The following is a 15,343-nucleotide window of genomic DNA, read 5'->3' on the forward strand; positions in this document are numbered from 1 at the left end:
ATAGGGAAATTTCCAAAGGCCATCATCATCCCTCCACAGACACTTCCCAGATCAGTATGTTTTCATTCTAAAGCCCTATTCATTATTCTGGCTCTGCATTAATACTCTTAAAAAATATCTTCCACTTCCATTGCAGAGTACCTGTGGGTTTACTCTATTGCTCCAGTAACTACATCTAAACTATAGACCAGCAACTAGGAAATGTGTTTTCCCATGAAAGCAACAGTACACTTTGCCAGGGTCAACACCCTGTGATGCAGGTTTCACATTGCTTGAAGACTATGAACTCTACAAATGCAAATATCTGCTTCTAGAAGCTGCTCTGAAGGAACAGGGACGAACGGCTCCAGGCTAAGTATCTGATTGGATTCACATACTCGACTCTAGTAAGAGTCCATGCTTCTCTGACCACATGATACTTCAGTTTTGCAGGTGATATGAGCTGCTATTATGACAAATCCATGTATTTTTCTTTGAGGGGCAACACTATTCTGAGCTTTTATGATAAACATACATGGTCTCATCTCTCTGATAGTGTTTGTGGCGTGAACTGACAAAATAAAAATAGTGGACCGAAGCTAGTCAAGCTAAAACATACGCGGAGAATTCTGTTTTTTTTCCTAGCCAAATAACAACTTGATCTACACCAGGAACAGATTAGCCATCAGATCAAGGTGAGATGTAACTAAATTGCTGAGCATGCTTTTCTTTAAAAATCAAACACAGACTTTGTAATATAATTGAGTCTTGTCCATCTTGCAGTTATTCAAGGAAGCTACACCTATACCAGTGGTGTTGGCAGACTTCAAAAGCTGTTTGGGATTCATTATTTAAAAATGCCTCTTTGGCCAGCCTCATTATTTCATTATAACCCTTGTTTTTGACATCCAATAGCCTTACTCAGTCCTATTACGACACCCTCCACAGTCATATCTTCAAATGACTAGGAAGAGTGAGCAGGATAATAAAGGAGAGAGAGAGAAAGAAAAAAGAACAAGAGGCTACCAGTCATGGCCTCAGGGGCTCCTCTGTGGGGACAACCATGCTATGGACTGCCAATTCCTGTACATCAGTCTGCCCAAGGGCTCAGGAGAGCCAGGCTGCAGTGGGGAAAGACGGTAGGGAGAAGAAACCACTGCTTGATTCCTAGGCTTAGAAAGAGCCAGACAGAGATCCCAAAAGTCCTTGAACTTGAGGCAACTGGAGAGTAACCACTTGGCCAGGATTGCTGAGTAGAGAGAGTTCCTATAACATGGAAAGGAGGCAAGAGGGTGTCCTCCAGGGCTCCCTGTTGGAGATAGGATTTGGTGCCTCAGGACACCTGAACTCCAGAGGATGGAGTAGAATGCAAAGGGTGTGTAAGTGTGTGGCTTTTGGGCCTAGCAAATAGAGGGTGTGGGGGGTTGAATTGTGTCCTGTAAGAGATATGTTCAAGTGTTAACCCCTGATTCCTGTGACTTTATTTGGAAATAGGGTCTTTGTGGATATAAACAAGTTAAGATGAGGCCATATGGATTAGGGTAGGCACTAATCCAAAGAGGAGAGAAACCCGGACACAGACTCTTGGAAAATGTCATGTGAAGATGAAGGCAAAGATTGGAGGGATGCATCTACAAGCCAAGGAATGCCAAGGAATTCCCACAACCATCAGAAGCTGGAAGAGACAAGGATGGCTCCTTCCCAAGAGTCTTCAGAGAGAGCATGGCCCTGCAGACACCTTGATTTTGAATTTTTAGCCTCCAGAACTGTGAGATAATAAATTTCTGTTGTCTTAAGTCACCCAGTTTGTGGTAATCGGTTGTGGCAGCCCTAGGAAACTAGTACAGAAAGAAAAGGAAATGGGCCCAATTCTCCCCAGTTTCAGGGAAGGCAAGGGTCGGATTTATGAGAATGATGTAGGCGTGAAAATGGAAGCGGGAGAAGAGGTAGAGAATGGATCATTCTGCTCTCTTTAGGCTGTGAATAGCCTCAAACCAAGAATTAAAACTCTTTATACAGAACTTGACACAGCACCATGTATCTGCATCTTTTAAATCTATTTTTACAACAATAAATAATGATGGGATTTTGTCACTGCGTCTGGTGGTTCTGAGGTCATGGAGCGCTTTGCTGCCTTCCTTCACCCGGGTTTGTGTTTCTCCTTCAACGTGACTTTGACATCCTGGCAATTGGCAAAGGTCTGACGCAGGCCAAGGTTGCCACTGCGTGTCCACCTGGCTCTCACCCTTACCTGTGCGGACGCCATATTTCAGGGTGTCTCTGCAGTCAACCAGGATCTGCTCCAGGGACTCAGGGTGGTCAGAGAGTTCCAGGTTGAAGCCCTCCATGCCTTCCAGCAGCTGGTGGGGGTGGTGGAAGTCCAGCACCTTGGTGGAGCGATCGAATGTCTTACGGACGTAGTTGAGGAGTATGTCTACCACCTCCAGCAGGAACTGCACAGTTTGCTCCTCCCCATTCTTAGCCGGAAGCAGATCTGGTGGGGGGAAGCCCATGAGTGGTTATCACCTGACTCGTATCCGGATTTCCTCAGTCAGCTTAGAAATCCCTAATAACCTTATCTTTAGAGGACTGATTTTCTTCCAGGATATGCATGCATTAAGAACCTGATGTACCATCTCCCCAGAACAATGTACATTGGCGTATACACAGAAGCGCTGCATATATTCTCTGGGGGTTCACAGAGTTTCTGATAGTTAGGCTGCTCATAAATGAAACGCTTTGAGAAGTCACGAGCAGCCTGCCCCTGCAGTTATCCATTTGGGCACCTGTCAGGCGTGTGATGGATGGGGCATCTGTCTTGCTCCCCTAGTACCAGGTGTGTCTCTGTACATCTGGCTCAGATACTGGGCATTTGGTTTGGTGTTATGATGTGCTTGATCTGTTGCTGGTGGCGGGTGAGGCTTCTGTGGGTAGAGGCTGAGGTCACACCGAAGAGGATGGTTCTTTACGTTGTCCTTGGACAGAAAACTAGAACTGGAAAGTGGGGCTCAGGCAGGTGGGAGAGGGAACTCCTGCCCCTCTCTTGACCTTACCTTTTAGGGCTTGGCCTCTGGGATGCCAGAAGGTGACTCTGGGTTCCGGCCTGTGTTAGGTAGAGTCAGGCTGGGGGGTAGCCAGCGGGGAAAGCTATAGGGGGCCCCAAATGAAGTTGTCAGCCATAGCTCAAGAACAGACTGGCTGTATATGATGCTCTGTGTCTATTCTTTGGATTATCTGTCCAAGGTTTAGTGAATCTTGTTTACTGTTCTGGTTTGGCCTCCATGGCTTGAGGGGAGTTCATGGAAGGGGGAGGGGGGTGGGTTTACCTTTGAGCTGGTCAGGAAAGACTGGGAAAGCAACTCCTTAGACTGTTGTTGTAGGGGCAGCAGTAATGAGTGAAAGATCTTCAAAAGGAAAATGACCTTCAGGACAGCACTCGGTCATGAGGCCCAGCTACACAGCTTCCTACAGGGTGCTTTTGTTGTTGTGGGCACCACCCTTGGAGGATAAATGCTATGGAGGGAATAGCTGGATTTTCTTATATGAAAGATTTCTTTGGATTCTGAGATTCTATGACTGTGTATTTGTCCCTGCAAGTATCTTTAGAGTTGGCTGTTTTACTGATTGCCCTCATCCAGCTTTCAAATGATGGAGACCTGGGCAATAGGGAAGGAGGGAGTATATTATATTCAAATGTTGGGAAAGCAGTTTCATGATGGTTCAGAGAGAATAATGACTTTTTCTGTAAAAGAAGCAAGGTTTCAGGAAAAAGTAAAGAAACTCCAATAAGCAACCTACTGGATAGCACTAGGGGTGGGGGTGGGGACTACCTCGAGCAAACAGGTTGGAGAAGTCGGTCTCTGTGCGCTGGAAGCGGCCATCCCTGTCGCTGCTTTCACAGGAAAGCAGATTCTTGGAGGACTGCCTCTCCTTGAAGGCGCTCACAAGCCTGCTCTTCTCTTCCAGGCTGTTGGTCCTTTGCAAGAAGCCTGTAGTACAAGAAGCGGGGTCAGAGGAAGGGCACCAAACTCCCAGCCTCGGAGGGTCTGCTGCTGGCCCAGGTTGACTCTCCAAGCAGGGTTCTCACTTTTCCTGAATAGAAGCTGAGTGTCTGTTTTATATGTAAGGGCTCTGGCACTGCTCACCTCCAAGCAGGGAGGGGGCAGTACCAAGTGTCATCAGTGGCACAGACCCAGTCATGCAAGAGAGAAAAACAGTAAGTGAAGCCCATTCTCCTCTCTGAACATGACAGTGAACACAGAGTTAAGTCAATTGGACAGCTTCCACTCCAGTAACCAGCCCCAGGATGGGGCTTTAAGGGAAGGGACACAAATGGAGAGGATGCTGCCACCTCTGGGTTTATGGGCTGTGCAACCAGAGGGAGGAGGGGGTGAGACCAGCACTGAGGATTGGGGAAGATGCTTTCCTTGGACTCCAGGTAAATGCTACCAGGGTTGAATGTAAGTTTAATTTTTCTCACCCAAAACTGAAGAGCAGCTTTCCCTGTACCACCCCTTCTCCTTAAATAAAGGTATTGGAGAAAGAGACAAGAAAGCCTAAAATCTTATGTGTGGTGACATTTAATTCCGTAAATACTTATTAAGCACCTATTGTGGAAAAGGACTTTACTAAGCATTTAGGACCAGGGACAGATAAAGATAAATCAGACAGATCCCCTCTTCTCCAGGAGCTTGCAGACTGGGAGATGGTGACCAACAATGTAATAAAGCTAGACAGCCATCCAAGAACTCCACAGAGATGAACTCTGAGCCCAGGGTGGGAGTCAAAGCACCTCCTCCCTGCCCCTCAGAAGGAGTGGAAATCTCTCCTCACCCTCACCTCAGGGTGAGCAGTGCAAACACTACCAGTGGCAAACCCAGAAGCAGGCTGAGCTGAAAAGGCTGAGGCTCTGCCAACCAGAAGCACACTTCCTCTCTCAGTACCTCCACCTGTCCCTTCTGGGGCTCGGGACCTGCAGACCCGCCCTTTCCTTCAGCATCTCCTCCAATTCAGCCTCAATCTTAGTCTGAAATGCAACACCCTGAAAAGAGGAAGAAAGTTCTAAGCTTCGTGGTGACCCCAAAGCTGTATTTGTAGATACCAAGATCCTTGGGGAGTCACATACGTCACAAGGCAGGCTTGGAGGAAAGTCCCGGGAGGTTCCACGAGAGGCAAGTTAATGTGGGGAATTCAGCTTTCCTTCCCCAGGACTGCAATTCAGTGTTGAGGGGTGGAGGAAGGAGGGGTGCAGGGGGAAAGCTGCAGTGATTAGAATCCTCCCACACACAGAAGCAGGGTCTATTTTTGGAGGGAAGAATAGGAAGGCAGAGGCACCAGGCCTTATTGTTCTCAGCACCTTTAAAACTTATCACTAAAACTCTAAAGGACATCAGAAGGGGGGAAATACACTATAATAGAGCTCCACACTTGGATATAAAGATGGGGGGTGCATCCTCCCCTTCACCTCTGCTCCTACTTTCTGAATTCCTCCTCCAAATCCCCAGAGTCCAAAATGAGAAGCTAACACTCATTTGCCAGAGGGATGCAGTATCACCTGGCTCCTGAGTGAGACTGCCCCCCTCCACCCAAACAGGCAGCAGTGGAATTTGTTTCAGGCAGGCTGAAAAGACCAAGTCCACGTGCCCTAGTGGAGGCGAGGTCTTGCCTAGCTGAACTCCTGCTCTTTAGGTCTCTGACCTCTGGTTGGTTTTGACTCACTCCCTGGGAAAGTCTCTGCCTTGAAACCCCTTAGCAACTCCTTTCCTAGGTGGGAAAGGACATAGGACCTGCATTTGGGCTTTGGATATTATCTCCAAAGGAGTTCTTCTCACAGGCATTCCCAGAGGTGTCCTGATAGGAATGAAAGATGCCAATTATGACACTTTAAACCTGCATCCCATTCCTGGACCACAATTCCTGGAGTGCACAAGGAATTAGTGTTTTCTATACATCTTATAACTATCCTATGCAAAGCACACTTATATTGCATTATAATTTGTGTTAAAACCCATTAATTTGTTAATATAAACACTTAATGGATATTATTTTTGGAATATCACTTTTTTGGAAGGTATTTGTTTTCTAAAATATTGGGAGCCTCAAAAATAAGGTCAAGGAGCCGGGCCTCTCTGGGCTCTGAGAGGCTCTGGAAGTTCGTATGCTTCTCCAAGGATAATGAGGTGGTGGATGACACTGAGGACAGTGCTTTGATGACCTCCCTGGCTAGCAAGGGGTCCTGGAAGCAGAGGTCCCTGAGACTAAAGCAGACTGTACTCCCTTTTGCTCTATACCTCAGCTATAAGGACCTAGTTTAAGGTAACTTAGCTGAACATTCTTAAGCGGCAAAAAGGCAAGCGGGGGTGGGGGGGGAGCCGAAGCTGCGGTGAGCTTTGGCCCGGTCGTAGCACCCTGGCTAGCTTCCACCTATGAGCCAAGGGGCAATCCTGCAGCTGGTCCTCACAGCTGCCCCCAAACTCAAAGGCCTAATCAGCCCTGTGATGGGGGGGAGGTGTGAGGAACTAGAGCACCTGGTTCAAGCTGGCTGTTTCCAAGTGGGGTTTCAAACTGAGCCTGGCATAAGGGCACCTGGCCAAGGGGGCAAGTGAGGCTTGAAGCTCAACCCCCTTGCTGTCTCTCACCAAGCTGTAGCATGGAGTTGCATCTCCCTAGAGGAAGGGGCTCTTTTCCTGATTTTTCTGGGCTATAAGTACCCTGCCAGATCTCTCCCCCACCTCAAACTTTTTTTTTTTTAATTTCAAGAGAAGCCATAATAAATACAGAATATTTGAAATGTATATCTAAAAGTTGGTGACTGACACAAAATTAAACACACACACAAACACAAACACTGCATGGGCTAAATAAAACAGCTCAGGGGCTGTAACTGGCAGCCATTCTGGGACCTCTGAATACAGAAGTGATTGAGGCCCAAGGACACACTGGGAAGTTAGCAGAGCCCAGAGCCAGAACTTAGGGCTCCCTGCATCTCCTTCGATTTAGGTCATGCTATCATGCCTGTAGCCACCCAGCTCTCTACCTCTTGGCAAAGACCCTGGGTGTCTTCTGGCTGACTGCTTTCCCACGGGATTCTGCCTCCGGAGCTAAGGGTTACACCGGTGAGACCAGGGGCCTTCCTTGCAGCTCTGTCTTCCAGGAGACAGGGTAGGATCCAGGAGAGGGGGTAGGAGAGGGGGTGGGATGGAATCTTGGCAAGGGCAATGGATGGGTCCCCCAGGGCAATGGATCTGGAAGTGAGAAGATGACCATTAGTCCCTCAACTCTCTTAAGGTGAAAGGTCAAACCAACCTGGAGAGTGTCAGGTCAAGAGGGCACCTTTCAAGCCCGTGAAGGTCTGGGATGAAGGGAGTGGGGGAATCTGTGTGTGGAGGAGGGGAGGGGTCTGCGGATTCAAGTCAGAACCAAAGACTGCACTTTGCCTCAGGTAACTAGACTAAAATGGAAAGCCAGAGTTGGCGCCAAGTACGGAAAACAAATCCTCCTGTTGTTTTAGTTTCTTTTCAGAATCAAACCTATTGTAAATCCTCCTAACCTGTGGCCCCCAAAGCATGCGTATTAGCAGAAGGCAATTTCCCCTCAACACACTACCAGCCCTCTCCTGTCACAGGTGTTTCAGCTTTCCTGACATTAATGTTGGGGAGGTGGGTAAAAACAGAGAAGAAACTCCCTGAGGATGGCAGCCCCCAAATGCCCAAGAGCTCTCCCTCAGGGCAAGCTGATGCAAACCTCTATGCCCCAATTCCCGTACCCCAGTGCCTGAACATCTATTCCCGGACCCAGGGATGCTCCTGCCCCTTTACCTTTTCGGGTCACTTCGGGTGTGTCCCTGAAGCGGCGTTTAGACCATCTCTTCTCCCCAGACCCTGAGGGTCTGCAGTCGGGGCAGCAGGGGGCACCGCCCAGGGCCGAGGCCGGGAAGCGGGGATGGGAATGGATGAAGGCCGCTGGCTAGGCAGGCCTAGGACCGCGAGGAAAGCAGCCCTCACCCCAAGCCTCCCCCTACCCTGTCCTCGACCGTGGCGGGCGCCCAGGGCTCGCTCAGTTCTGCTTGCCCGGCTGCATGACAATGACGGCTGCTGAAGCCGAGCGCCGCGGCCGCCGAAGGGACCTGGCGCGAAACGGGCCATTAAGCCGGGAATGGCGGCTGGGAGAAGGGGGCTATTTATAGAACAAAGCTCGGCTGCCGCCAGCTGCCCCCGCGCGGGGACGCGGCCCAGGCCTCGCCCCGCGGGCCTCGCGTGCTGGGGAGAGGGCCAAACCCCGGGGCCTCCCCGCCGCAGGGCTGGGCTTTCCCTGCAAAACGGCTAGGTCCTGGAGTCGAGCAGTCCTTCCTCACCGTAAAGCTGCTTCTGGGATCAAGGGGACAGAGCCCCAGAAACGCAGGGAGGGCGCCGCGCCGCAAGACGGGGAAGGGAGGGTGACTCCCAAAAGCTGCCAAGTAACTCCTCTCGCTCCGGCCACAAACTCGCCTCCCTGGGGCCCCGGGATGCAGGGCAGCTGGGAAGATCAGGCCTGGAGACCACCGGCTCGCCGGCCCACTCTCGGGCGCTCCCGGGGCTGGGCGGGCGTGCCTACGCCTGCGCCACCACTATCTCCAGCGCGCAGCAGCTGACGGATGGCCTCTTAATAAGCCCCTCGCTAATCTTACCCCGCCTCTCCACCCCCTGACCGGGGACGTCCGTATTTTCTGGCCCGATAAGGCTAGAAATTTTAGACGGTGAAATGTAGCAAGGAAAGCAAGTTCTCATTGTTCAGCTGGAGCCACTCAGCTGTGTCCCTTCGAACAAATCTCCCTTTTTCCTTAAAAAAAAAAAAAAAAAAAAATTACACCCCTTGGGCGTTTTCATTTTAGATCCTTACGTCTCCGGAGAGCAGTTCTTTCTCCCGTCCAGCTCCCAGATCTATTTTCCTTCCTCTCTAGCAAATCGTGCCCGATACCCACTTTCCATCTTGAGGCCCCACGCCCCCTCTGCCCCCTTTCCCTTCCCTCCTCTCCTTCAAGGGCAAGCTCCTCAAACCCTCTAGCTTGCACCGCCCGCACCTCCTCCAGGTAGGCCACCGAGGGCTGCAGGCAATCCATTCTCTTGGCCTCCAAGGCCTCAAAGAACGAAATCTGAATCCGTTTTGACATCTCGGGCAAAAATATCCAGCCGAGGAAGCCACTTTCAACGCGCGATGGTGGAAAGGGAAGGAATACGACGCGCCAGCTACCGTCTAAGGCGGATGTCTCGCCTTGGGCCTGCTCTCCAGTAAACCCGGACCCTTTTTATGCCGCCTTCGCGTCGCGTAGGCAGAGCGCATGGGTCAGAACAGCCAAAGCGCCGGGCAAGATGAGCGGGGCTGCCGCGCGGGGGCGCTGTGCTCGCGCCCAGCTAGGGGAGCCCCGAGGTCTCAAGTAGCCCAGGGCCCCCCATCGGAAAAGGTCCCTCGGGGGCACGTCAGGAGAGGGCAGAGGAAGGTCAAGGCCAGTAGAGGAGCGTCTCTGCCGGGCGTAGGGGCTGTAGACACTAGAAAACAGACCCAAAATCCAGGATTCCCTTCCGCGTACGTCCCACTCTCCCAAACGCGCAAAGCCCCCTCGCCTCGCAGCCCCTTTGGGGCCTCAGCCGGCCCTTTCACTTACCACAGATCTTCAGCCCCAGTTTTCTGGTGCATCCATGGGCCACGCCGCACCAGGTGTCATACGCTAGAAACCAAGAGACGTGCGATCAGTGAGGCTCGACAGTCTGGCACCCGATCGAGGGCAAAGGTTTTCTGGGGAGGGTAGGGGCAGGTCTTTGCCAGTGCGCCTCATTAAAAAGCTCTTTCCCGAAAGGAGCTAAGAGCCAGATCTTTGGGCCGACGGGGAGACTCGTGGCCCCCGAGACCCCATCACAGTCCCTTCCTGCTCCGACCTCAGGTACAGAACAGTGTCTCTGAGAGGCCACGCACCCAGCGCCCCACCCGCGGTTCCCAGCGACCACGATGGGGTAGCCGCCAAGGCGGGGTCGGAGTGGAACAGGGCTGACCACAGGTGCAAAGGGCCAGGCCCGGCTCCTCGAGTTGCCCAACACCCACCCGCAGGCCCTGTCCCTTGGTTTCCACCCCGCAGACTCGAAGGGCGACCACAGCGGCTGGGAAAGGGAACACAGAGACATCTGGGACCAACACATCTAATAATTTCTTGGCGGGTCTCCAGCCGAGTGGCAGCTTAAAATAAACTGGCATGAAATGGGGTCGCGGAAGAGATCAGGAATTAATTGGGTGAAAAATAGTATTTGACTAGATGGTCGGGCTGGCATGGCCGCTCTTCAGTGGGACCGGGGAGTCGGCGGCAAGACAATAGTGCGCCTCGGGTCTCATCCCCTGCCCCCTCTTCCCAACATGCCCCTCATTAACCCTTCCCTCGGACGTCTCGGATCTGGAGCGGAGGGAATCAGACACTTTTTCTCCAGGTCTGAATCGCAGATTCAGGCGCTGCCGTGTTCTCAAACTCCTCAGTGTCTATCCTGCCCTCGGGGTTCAACTTCCAGCCAGAAGCACGGGGGTGCCTGCAGAGCCTGCATGCGAGCCGGTGTAGTGGGCCTAGCCTGAAATTCCCCTCAGATTCCTCATAGCAAGGCGCCTCCAATCACTCCCATCCCCCACCCCATCCGGGCCGGTGCCTTCAGCCGGGTGCGAGTGTTTGCTGTGATAAGGAGGGTGACATCCATTAAACCCGAGGCACAACAGAGCCCCAGCGGGAAGAAGAACTAGCCCGACGTCAGTGAGAGAGCGTGTCACAGATGGAGTTCCTGCAACAGACAGTAGTCAATCGGTGCGAAAGCTAAACCCTAATAAAAATGCCTGGCAGGTAAAGAGCTATTTTCATCCGATAGAGTGCTTTCATTTTAAACGCCATCTCACCTAATCCTCATAACCCTATGAAGCAAGAGGAGTGTTAATCTAAGACTCACTTTACAAATAGAAACACTGAAGCTCAGAGAGGCTAGGAGAGTTTTCCAAGGTCACTCAGCTGTGGCGTTGGAGTTCAGACCCATGGCATTGCCTTTTAGAGTTGGGGATTGCAGTGAAAGAAAGGGAAAGAGAGATGGGAAGAGGAAGTGAGAGAGATCCTTTGACGAGGCCAGAGTAGGGAAGACCGAGTGGCTGAGAACAAGGAGGAGGCGTCGCCGGAGCCAGAGGTCGAGTAAGGTTGTGCGTGCGAATTGAGCAACGCCACCTCCCAGGAGACCCTGGCGGGGCAGAGAAGCAGAGCCAGCTGGGCGGGCGAGGATGTGTCTGCAAGGGAGGGCAAGGATGGGTGGAGAGCCAGGCGTGCGCGCACAGCCTAGAACGCTCACGGCGGCTAGGCTGTCGGGGCCGGCGGCTGCGTTCTCAGGACAGGTGCTGTAGGCTCTTCCTGGGCCCAGTTCTCGGCTATCTTCCCTCCGCCCTGGCGAATTCCGGGCGCGCCCGGCCTTGAACGAACTCGGGTCAGCTCCTCTGCTGGGTCTGGGACCCGCGGTTGGGCACATGGGCTCCGCTGCTGGCTGCCTCTGGGAAGTAGGGGCGCAGTAGGGGTTCAGGACTCGAGGGTGGGTGAACACAACGGCCGCCCACCCCTGCCAGACAGCAAAGAAAGGGGCAGGAAATGTGGAGAGAACTGGAAAAGAAATCCATCAGGGCCAGAGCAACAGACAAAGGCGCGCCGGCCTCCCGTTTCTCTTGGCCTGGTCCGACCAGCTCTGGTAGCCAGTGCCCGGCTCTCGCGCCACCAAGGCTGGCGGCTCTCCTGAGCCCCTCTTTGTTGTGTGGGTAATTGTAGCTTGCCTGGGGGGCGGAGGGAGGGAGCTGCAAAGGGAACTGGAACGCCGCCTAAGAATTTAAGAGAAGGCCTCCAGCCGGGAAGCCAAGGGCAGCACCTAGGGGTTGGATAGAGGGCTTACCCGATACCCCCCTGCGCCAACCTTCGTTGATGGGAACAATTGATGTTTTCTCAAGCTTTATAGAAAGTGCTATAAAAGCGAAGCAATGAGCCCTCCTTCTAACCACAATGCCATCCCTAAGCCCTTTTATATGGAAATTCTGGGGCTGTTACTATCTGGAGCTCATGGATTTGGAGGGAGCGCATTTCCATCCAAAGTGGAAAAAGGAAAACAATTCCCTCATCTCCACATTTCTACAAAGATGCTGGAAATCAATCCGAATTAAAGACAGATTCTGGAAATGGGTTGACTCGCCGCACGGAGCTAAGGGTGGGGAAGCATACATCTCCCCACCCGCTTTTATCTGGTTCCCCTTTTCTTCCTCTCTCTTCGAGAGGTGTTCATTGCTGACAGGTCTCCTGCCCTGGAGAAAAGAGAGGGCTGCTCTCTCCTACCGCCCTGGCAAACCTTCTGGACTCTTCCTGCTTCCTCACTTCTTGCCACTCAGGATGCTGCCCGCTTTTTTTTTTTTTTTTTTTTTTTGTCTCTGAAATGTAATTAATTGTCTAAAATGTCGAGGCTTAATCTCAAACCATTTTATGCTCCTTTCTCTCCCCTGGCTTCTTCCTCACTCGTCAATAGCTCGACGCAAATTTGGAGCAATTAGGGACCCCGAGTTTTCTAAAAGCTGCAATTAACGTCGAAATTTCCGCTGATTATAGAGTTCGAGCACAACGCAGGGGTAAAGGGGGGGAGGGGTCAGATCTCGGCTCAACGAAAGCCGAAGACAGAAGACTCTATTCCCGCTGAGACTCCCAGCTCCTCACACCGCCCCTTGCGCTGACCCCCGTCGTCCCACCTAGCAAAGAAACCACACACAACACAACAAAAACAACACTCTCGCCGCGCGTCCTTCCCCCGCAGCGAAGCCTCCAAGGATCGCCACCGCTCCGACCCTGCGTGGTTCCCACTGCCTTAGCGCCCTGGAATCGCCTAGCATCCCTGGCAGTCGAACGACCTTTGGTCGGGACCTGGGTCAGGGCCCCATTTCTTTCTAGCCTCCATCATCTCCGCGCTCCCCCTTCCCTTTCCGCCAGCGCATCCTCCTCACGTCCCAGCGCCCCCATCTTCCCCGCAGTCCATTTGATAGGAAACTGGAGCAGGACCTACTTGTGGGGCGCAGGTTGGTAGTATTGGGGTCCGCTCCCGCGTTCGAGGAGGTTGCGGACGAAGAAGGGGTCGAAGACGCCATCTGCTCGGTTGTCCCCGGTCCTCTGCTGTCCGGGGTCCTCGGCCGGCCGGGCTTAGGAACAGGCTGCAAAGAGAAGCGAGAGCTGTACGGGGGAGGGATTCAGGGGCCCGGCGCGCGGGAGGCGATAGAGCGGTCGGGGGCGCGGACGCTCCCGCTTAAGTCCGGGCTCAGGAGAGAGAGGCTAGAGGAACGGCAGCCAGCGGGCCAGGTCCGGGTGCGCCGGGCTGGGGACGGGGGGCGGAAGAGACGTGCACGCGAGCTGGCGACTCGGGCGCCCGCAACGTAGCCCGGGGCGGCTCTCCAGTCTGGCGGCGGGGCGACCTGGAGCGCAGCGCTGAGACTAGAGGAGCCCAAGGCCGGTGCAGGTCGCGCGGGTGCGGGGGACTGGGCTAGGAGGGCTAGGGAGGCTCAGTGCGCGGTTTTCCAGCCTAGCCGCGACAAGCACTATTGGGCTCTCAGCAGCCGGCGGGCGGGCGGGCAGGCGGGTGTTGGGGGGGAGGAGGGCGCACGGGGCGGGCACGTCTGGCTCGGTGTCTGGTTCCCCTTGTTGTGTCTGGCTGATTCCCTGGAAAGAAGGAGGCTAACTGCTCCGGGGACCGGGGACTTTGGTGAGACAAGGTGAGAGGGGCAAAAAGGTCCATGTCTTTACGTTCTCCCTCGGACTTGGCTGGGGTAGAAATACAGTCACCTTGTAGCCCAGACAGCCAGAAAGCAGCGAGTCGGAACCTCGCTTGTCTCCCTCTTGCCCCACCCGCTTTGAGTCATCTCGAAGCCAAGAACGGGGCTCTATCCTTGTTTCTGTATTTCCTCTCCACCCAACTCTCTGAGGTCCCCGGATTTCTCGCTGTACAGACCCGGAGAGGGTGAGAGAGGCAAGAAAGGGGAACGTCACCGGGGAAACGAACTTGCGCCCAGCGCGCGGGAGGTGGCAGACAAGGATAGGTGCGCGGCGCCCCTGCTCCGCGCTCGGCGCTGGTGCGATGGCTTCCGAAGGCCAAGGGACAGAGAGTGCGGGCGAATCTGGGTACATCTAAGAGCCTGCAGAGTAGCGCCCGCCGGCCACGGCCTCCAGACCCTGCATAGGACTCCGCATCTAGCTCCGCGCGCGCACTCTCACATAAGAGCAGGCAGCGGGGAGGCCGGGGCTTCTGGGGAAGTAACAGGTTACCGCTCTGAGTCGCGCCTTCGTCTGCTGCTGGCCAGGAGCCCCTTGGTGAGACCGGAGCTCGCAGCCGGGAAGCGGAGGGGAAAATCGCTCTCGCTCCACTTCTGCGCGAGCCTCAGCCTCTGTCCGTCCCCGGGGCATGAATCTCGCTGATGGGGATAGGACGATTGCGAAGGCTGAGGTCTCTGCGCCGCGCAGGAACGGAGAGCCAGGACTGGGGCGGGTGGGACGCACTCAGCTCGGGAGGGTAGATGGCAGACACTGGGGTGGGGATTGGTCAAGAAACCGCGGGTGAAGAGGACCCAGCTAACAGTCGCGGCTGGGCACTGGGAAGGTACGGGCGGCCGCGCGCTTACCCACCTAGGTTGGGAGACAGCAAGCCGTGCGCTCCGGTCGCTCTTCTGCGTAGCGCCCAGCAATCCGCCCGGTTCGGCCCGGCTCTGCCACAGGCGTAAATCTGCCCGGCGTCACCTCCAGCTGCCGCCTCTGTTTCGCTAGCACCGTCCCGCTCGGGAGCTCCAGGAAGAGAAAAGAGCAATCCGAAGAGGCGGCTTCTTGGCTTCGGGGGAGGCGGAGGCGGAGTGGGGAGGCGGGGACCGGCTCAGCAGGGGAATCACGAGGCCGCTGCTTGCGGGGGCAGCTCGGCAGAGCGGTGGGGCTCCTTGCAGGTGCCTGACCGCCTCTGGAGCTTTGTAGGGCGATTATAAATCCAGATCACGGTTTTGCGCCCGGAAAAAAAAAAAAAAAAAAAAAAAAAAAAAAAAAAAAAAAAAAAAAAAAAAAAAAAAAAAAAAAAAAAAAAAAAAAAAAAAGGAAGAAAGAGAAAACAAGAAAGCAAGAAAGCAAGAAAGAAAGAAAAAGAAAGAAAGCCCTATGAGTAATCCAGACCGTACTCAACACGCTATATTTTTTGAAATAGGCAGAGTGTCGGGTAAGGCGAGGCAAGAGGGAATTTCTATGAAGAATTCTGCCTCGCTGAGCGCTTCTCCCTCCCTTTCTTCTCCACTACCATATCTTCGAGAAGACAAGAGCAGTGGCTTTGCC

General features: G+C 53.6%; 1 protein-coding gene across 2 annotated transcripts in view; it reads right to left on the reverse strand.

Annotated features, from left to right (window-relative positions):
• The window catches only part of GAD1 (glutamate decarboxylase 1), a 41,234-nt gene extending 26,209 nt beyond the window's left edge, over nt 1-15,025 (reverse strand). Inside the window, exons 1-5 of one of the 2 annotated variants that reach the window (XM_007446346.1) lie at nt 14,660-15,025; nt 13,053-13,197; nt 9,620-9,682; nt 3,810-3,968; nt 2,231-2,473 (exon numbers count right to left, since the gene is read on the reverse strand). In XM_007446346.1, the coding sequence (XP_007446408.1) occupies nt 2,231-2,473; nt 3,810-3,968; nt 9,620-9,682; nt 13,053-13,134 (547 nt within the window). In that variant the 5' untranslated portion in view covers nt 13,135-13,197; nt 14,660-15,025. Of the gene's footprint in view, nt 1-2,230; nt 2,474-3,809; nt 3,969-9,619; nt 9,683-13,052; nt 13,198-14,655 lie in introns of both variants that reach the window. The other variant, XM_007446347.1, reaches the window with a different exon arrangement.
• Between the last annotated feature and the right edge of the window lie 318 nt (nt 15,026-15,343).

Source organism: Lipotes vexillifer, unplaced genomic scaffold, assembly GCF_000442215.2.
Source record: "Lipotes vexillifer unplaced genomic scaffold, Lipotes_vexillifer_v1.1 scaffold2000, whole genome shotgun sequence".
NCBI lineage: Eukaryota > Metazoa > Chordata > Mammalia > Artiodactyla > Lipotidae > Lipotes > Lipotes vexillifer.